We start from the raw sequence: 7,031 nt of genomic DNA, 5'->3' as shown, positions 1-7,031 counted from the left end.
TGCCGAAAATGACAAAGAGATATCTACATTTTCTTTTTGTTCTTTTATTTTCTTAGCCTGTTCTTATTTTGCTACCTTTTTTGCTCCACTCGTTGTGTTGAGCTCTTCGTTTAAAAAAAAACTAAGAAATATTTAAATATTGACGAATGACGATTCTAATTATAAATGGTATAAATAAATCAATTCAATACTGACCTTTTAAATAATTTTATTAAAATTATTGAATTTTTAATAAATATCAGCATTTTTATTTGGAATTTTGGATAAAATGAATGAAGGGATTTGGTGGTATTTATGGTGTTGAGTTGAGGAATCGGAGATGGAAATCAATCAGCAATGCAGCGACTCCTCGTCTCAACCCACCCACTCCTCCTTCCGCCTCCTCTCGCCGCCTTCTCATGCCGCCAAATTCGCAGGATTCTCCCACAATCAAGGACTGCGAAACCCCCTTCCTTCTCTGTTTGCAATTGCAGCAGCAACTCCTCCACCTTCAAAGTGAAGACCTCTTCTGAGCTCAGAAACACAAAAGCCTCTTCGTCCACTGATCCCCAACCGGACCCTAAGCTCACCGCTCTCCGCCGCCTCTTCTCCAACCCCGGAATCGCCATCGACGCTTACATCATCCCTTCTCATGATGCTCATCAGGTATCCCTATTGCTAACCCTTCATTCCAAACACAATTTAATTCTCTCCGTGGTTTCATCCCTTTTTCATCTTTAGAGCGAGTTCATTGCCGAATGTTACACGAGGAGAGCGTACATATCAGGCTTTACCGGTAGCGCCGGAACTGCCGTTGTTACCAAGGACAAAGCTGCTCTTTGGACTGATGGCAGATATTTTCTCCAGGTTCCTCAATTCATTCGCTCTCGTTGTATCTAACGGTTCTCAATTATCATCTTCGCACAAAGAAATAATCACCTTGTTCTTTCACTCTGTTGTTTTAGGCTGAGAAGCAACTGACCTCCAGCTGGATTCTCATGCGAGCCGGAAACCCGGGAGTTCCCACCACCAGCCAATGGCTCAACGATGTCCTTCCTCCCGGCGGCAGAGTCGGCATTGATCCTGTCAGTACATTTATCATTTCAATAGAATTTGCAGAGAAAAATTAGAGGAGAGGTAGTTAGGGTGAAGAAGGGGATTGAGGCAAAGCAGAGAGCTTGCCATTTCTGATTAGATAGTATGAAAGATCTCAAATGCTCTAGCTACAATTAATGGGATATATAACTAGCTAATTAACTAAATGAACTAACTAAATAATCACTGAACTAATCTCTAACTAACTATGCCAACTAGCAGTAGTTTATTCACCATCTTCAACTAACAGTGCCAACTTGCTATAAATATCTACCAACCTTTAACTACACTAAAACTCAATAACACCTAGCTCATGGAGTAGATATAAATAGTTGATAACGTAAATCCTAGACATTCTTTTAATTGTGCCCTTTTTTAGATTGCAAGCACGTTTTGTTATTCTGGTGCCTGATATAACATTTTCTTCTGTAATGTTAAGGAAGCAGTTTCTTTTTACCTCGGATGCTGCGGAAGAACTTAAGCAGGTCATCTCCTACAATAACCATGAGCTTGTCTACTTATACAATTCAAATCTTGTTGATGAAATATGGAAAGATAATAGGCCACAGCCTCCAAATAAGCCAGTTAGAGTGCATGACTTGAAGTATGCTGGTTTGGATGTATCATCGAAATTGTCAAACTTGAGGACAGAACTTGCTGGTGCTGGTTCTTCGGCTATTGTCATCTCCATGCTTGATGAAATTGCGTGGTTGTTGAACTTGGTAATGTATCTCAGCGGCTTCTTTAGCTAGATGTATTGATGGTTGTTTATGTACGATCTCATGACCTTGTAAACCTTCTTCTAATTCATATTGTTTTGAGTATAACGTAACTAGCTAATTTGCTTCATTCTTTATTCTTTATTTTTGTTTCCCGCATTGTTCAATATTAATGTTGCAATCAGTGAGAGTAACTATTTACGTTTTTCTTTTGAAGAGAGGCAGTGACATTCCACATTCACCTGTTGTATATGCATACTTGATTGTGGAAATTGATGGTGCAAAACTATTTATAGATGATTCAAAAGTCACTGAAGAGGTGAGTGATCACTTGAAGAAAGCAGGTGTAGAGTTGAGGCCATACAGTTCAATCATATCTGAAATTGAAAGGTAATTGCCGAGAGTCTTTTTTTTCTTCCTCTTCCAACGACCCTCCAATTACATTTTTATAATGGAAATGATGTCTAAGAATATTATTGTAGATGACCCAGGACAGTTTTCTATACTGTAAATAGTAGCTTTCATTCTGCCAAATGTCCATACATATTTGTTTTGCTCGTAAGAGCAGCACATCTTTGGGAACTAAGCTTGATTGTGTTTTGCTAGTTTGGCAGCACAGGGTGCTGCCCTTTGGCTGGACACTTCTTCTGTTAATGCTGCTATTGTGAATGTGTACAAAGCTGCCTGTGGCAGATATGGTCATAACCATGAGAAGAAACACAAAACTAGGACACAAGGTTTTGATGGATCCACCGAGCAATTGGATGGACCCACTACCCTACACAGATGCTCCCCTGTTTCTCTGGCAAAGGCTATAAAGAATGAACAAGAGTTAGAAGGAATGAAAAGTTGTCATTTAAGGTTGCCATATCTTATCTTGGTGATAACGAATAGTTGCTGCTCGTGCATGTTAACATAGATCTCTATATTTTGTTCATATTTTTTAAATCAGAGTTATTGTAAATAGAATGCCTTGGATAAGCTACATGTTGCACTCTCTGTAATTGAAAATTTCTGTCTGTGTATTGGGAAAATCATTGTTCAAGAACTTTACGTGGTTAACTTTTTTTTTATTTGTGGGTTTTTTTTTTTTGGGGGGGGGGGGGGGTGATGCCTTATTGTCCATTTTTACTGTGTAAATTTGGTTTTCACTTGTTAATATATTCTTATTTATTTAAATAAGAAACATGTTGCTACCCTTGTAAATATTAGATACTCTTGAATTTGTGTTAAAACTCACATATAGGAGTTAACATTCAGCACAAATGCGTATTATTTACAGGGATGCTGCTGCCATTTGCCAGTTCTGGGACTGGCTAGAGACAGAAATTTCTAACAATAGGACATTAACAGAAGTAGATGTTTCAGACAAACTCCTCCAGTTTCGTTCAAAACAAGCTGGTTTTCTGGATACCAGCTTTGACACCATAAGTGGTACGGTGATAGATTAACATCTGATTTATTGATTGTTATACTAACATGAAAAGATATGTTGCTATAGTTTTTCCACAAATTTCGTTTAGTTCAGCAAAAATTACAGAAGCTTAGTGGGGAGAGGGGGAAAAATTATTTATTTATTTATTTTTCAGAAGCTGTTTTTAGCTTATTGAGAAGTTAATTTTTTTTTATTATAGGTTTTAGCTTTATTTTGAAAACTCGCCTGGGTTTTTCGCTTAATACATGTATGTTAAATTTATTTATTTTTTTTCCATTTTAGAAAAGAACAAGTTTCTTAAAATTTATTGTAAAAAAAGAAAATGAACTAATTCCATGCCAAAAGAATGTATTTCTATCAAAAGATGTTCATTATTCCTCCTTAGTAAGCATATTTACTGGCATTTTTCCAGTTTTCTTGTTTTGTCCACTTTGTGCTGATCTGTAATGTGTTTATTTCATGGGGTTAGGCTCTGGTCCCAATGGCGCTATCATACACTACAGACCAGAACCAGAGAGTTGTAGTATTGTAGATGCGAATAAGTTATTCTTATTGGATAGTGGTGCTCAATATGTTGATGGGACAACCGATATAACACGAACAGTTCATTTTGGGGAGCCTACATCAAGAGAGAAAGAATGTTTTACTCGAGTTTTGCAGGTATATCGCTTTTATGTTTCTTATGAGTTTATTTCTGCATTTTGTTTATTGAGAATAAGATATACCTCATATATTAATGTGTCAATAATGCAAATCCACACATTTTTCAAGTCTATGTATAATGTCCTTGTTATTAACATTCAACAACTCTTGTTGGCAATTGATCTTAAATAATTATCTTAACCCTTATGTCAGGGTCATATAGCTCTTGATCAGTTGGTATTCCCAGAAAATACCCCTGGTTTTGTGATGGATGCATTTGCCCGTTCTTCTCTTTGGAAAGTTGGACTTGACTACAGGCATGGTATATTTCCAATTCTATTGGAGGTCTGTTATTTATTTATTTTAAAGCAAATGGATTTAGTGATTGATTGAACACTACTGCTTAACCATGATCTATTAGGGACTGGGCATGGTGTAGGAGCAGCATTGAATGTTCATGAAGGCCCTCAAAGTATTAGTTATCGCTATGGAAATTTGACCCCTTTAGTAAATGGCATGATTGTTAGCAATGAGCCTGGCTATTATGAAGACCATGCTTTTGGTATTCGGATTGAGGTAATATTTTCTTAAGCTAACTCACATTTTCTGAGTTTGAACTTTAGCTTCAGGTTTTCTTGTTTGTATTTGTGACAACTGATTTGTTTAGGTTGTTGTAGGTTTATTAATTTAACCCCCTTTAAAAATCTCACCCTTTGCACATAATATAAAGTACATTGATGTAAAGTGTATTTGGAATCTCTGAAGAGAAGCTTAAGTCTCTAGTCTCTTGAGATTAATTGAAGCTCGGATGACATTTCCATGTCATGCCCAAACCTATGGTCTGTACTGGCACAGTCAGACAACTAAGATAGAGGATTTGAATACCTGGGATTTTCATAATGCACAATATTCATGGCATCCCTTATTAATGAAAAGAAAATGACTGGATAGTGTCCTACTTGATCGTCACATATATTCATCATTATGTTCTTCTTATGCTCTGCATAACTGTTAAAATAGCATTTTGTCAATGCTCTATCCTGGCTTGTGTGGTGACGACACTCTTTTTGCTTGCAGAATCTTCTGTATGTGAGAAGCGCTGAGACACCAAATCGTTTTGGAGGTATTGAATACCTGGGATTTGAAAAACTGACTTATGTACCCATTCAGGTATGCCTGTTGGTCATGACTGATATAGTTGTCTTCTTTTTTTCTTTTCGTGACTTATGGAAGCTTCGTTGTTGTTAATCATAAAACCGTGGGTATTTCTATTGTGCAGAAGGCAGTAAAGTAGCCTATCTCGTGCAAAAGTTGGATCTTAAACTATCATGTTTCTGAAATAAATGAATTAATTTCCAAGTCATGGAGGTCCGTGAGGTTTATTTGATGGTTGGAACTCCATTGCAATGATGTTTTACCAAATAACATGAAACATTATACGGCATATTAATGCTTAAAATGCAAGCCTAGCAGAAATTCTATTCAGAAATTCTAACTGATCTATTTGCAGATAGTATTCTTGGCAAATACATAATTCATTTGAACTGACCACATATCCCATTTTGAAAACTTGTTTATTTTTTAGATATACTTCAGGAATCATGAGGATCTAGAATGTTATTGCTTTCAGTTTTAGTTCAATCTTCTCAGTTTCTAGTGAACTTTAATGTGTCTTGTTCTGAGCTATAGATATTATATATTATTCTCACACTAGTTCTTAACAATGACGTATCTTGCAGATTAAATTGCTTGATTTGTCCCTGCTATCAGCTGCAGAGATTGATTGGCTTAACAACTACCACTCACAAGTCTGGGAAAAGGTATCATATTTGTGGTTGACCTTTCTGAGACAGTCTGCGATATCATGTATAGGCAATCCATGCAATGCAAGATGATTCCTTTTGTAACTCCACTTAATTTCTATTTTGTATGATTGAATGTTTCATAACGCTTTCAGGTGTCGCGATTGCTGGATGGCTCTGCTCGACAGTGGCTTTGGGACAACACAAGGCCTATTATGCAATGAGACTTGACAGAAGCTAATGGATTTTCATGTTAAGGTCCCATGCCACTCGTGCTTCAGGTTCACATTCTGGCGTATTCTCACTCCTTCCGCGCTTTGTCTCTAATCAATCTGCATAATTCATATAGCAAACTATGTGTATAATAAAAGAGTGAGAATTAGAGGCTGTGTAGATATCTCAAGTCAACTCCAGATCATATTCATTGGATTTTAGTTGGGTAAGACGAGCAATTTAGCCATTTGCAGTTGCAACTCAGCAGTTACAATTTTATATTCTTTATATAGATTTCTTTTTACAAGACTCTTATTGAATCGAACATCATCATTTATCAACACTTTGTATTTGAATAAGAAACTTTGAATGGAATAATTAAAATAACTTATTGTTATCTAATAGTGTGTGTGGCCTTTGGTCTTTAGATGGGTTTATCCACCAAACACATTCTAATCTACTTTGGCCGCAAATGAAGAAATGATTTTCTGTGTCATAATTATCAATATTTTGCCATTTTGGTTTTGTTCATATTTCTATGGATCCTTAAATGAGTTAAATCATATAATGATGTCAAAGAAATTTTGGCATTCGAAGTTGATTGCATGTTGTTTATGTTGGTGGCATATGTACTGGTTGGCATTTGGCATTTTTAATATAATAAAGATATTGTCGACCTCGGCGGATATCCGACAAAAATGTAAAAAATACATAGAACAAAACTTATGAATTATGATAACAATTTAGTAATATATTAAAAATTTAAAGGAGAGATAAAAGTAGTTTTTAGATTCATTTTCAGCTTTATAGATTTTTAACATGATGCCACTCAGTTTAAGTGGCATTGTTAGTTTTTTATTCCTATTTTTTTATATGTTTTATTATTTATTTTTTACACCTTAATGTTCCATTAAATTTATCAAACATTACAAAAAAAAAAAATTAATGTCAATTCTACTTTAAAGTCCTATTGAATTTATAAAGCGTTATGCCTAATAAAGGTCCACTAAAATCAAAATAAATTTCACCTTAAGTTCCTATTAAAATTATGAAACATTATATCTAATAAAATTCAATGTATAAGAAAAAATTAATTTATTCTTTAAGATCTTACTAAAATGATCAAATGTTATAAAAAATAAAAAA

At 35.3% G+C, this 7,031-nt stretch overlaps 1 protein-coding gene across 3 annotated transcripts; it reads left to right on the top strand.

Moving 5' to 3' along the window:
- Positions 1 to 302: 302 nt before the first annotated feature.
- LOC130936183 (aminopeptidase P2) lies at positions 303 to 6,287 on the top strand. 3 transcript variants are annotated; one of them, XM_057866214.1, is made up of 13 exons: positions 307 to 645; positions 721 to 846; positions 945 to 1,064; positions 1,518 to 1,796; positions 2,011 to 2,183; positions 2,400 to 2,654; positions 3,076 to 3,227; positions 3,698 to 3,888; positions 4,084 to 4,192; positions 4,292 to 4,446; positions 4,948 to 5,040; positions 5,610 to 5,690; positions 5,828 to 6,287. In XM_057866214.1, exons 1-13 carry the CDS (start codon positions 337 to 339, stop codon positions 5,894 to 5,896), a joined length of 2,112 nt encoding a protein of 703 aa, XP_057722197.1. In that variant the 5' UTR covers positions 307 to 336; the 3' UTR covers positions 5,897 to 6,287. The 3 variants fall into 3 exon arrangements, 2 of the variants coding, with proteins under 2 accessions (XP_057722197.1, XP_057722198.1); XM_057866215.1 differs by having other exon boundaries at positions 308 to 645; positions 1,521 to 1,796; XR_009068075.1 differs by lacking the exon at positions 5,828 to 6,287 and having other exon boundaries at positions 303 to 645; positions 4,084 to 4,187.
- The last annotated feature ends 744 nt before the right edge of the window (positions 6,288 to 7,031 follow it).

Source organism: Arachis stenosperma, chromosome 6 (assembly GCF_014773155.1).
Source record: "Arachis stenosperma cultivar V10309 chromosome 6, arast.V10309.gnm1.PFL2, whole genome shotgun sequence".
NCBI lineage: Eukaryota > Viridiplantae > Streptophyta > Magnoliopsida > Fabales > Fabaceae > Arachis > Arachis stenosperma.
The sequence above is the reverse complement of the archived record's forward strand: the minus strand, read 5'-3'. Positions and strand labels throughout refer to the sequence as shown.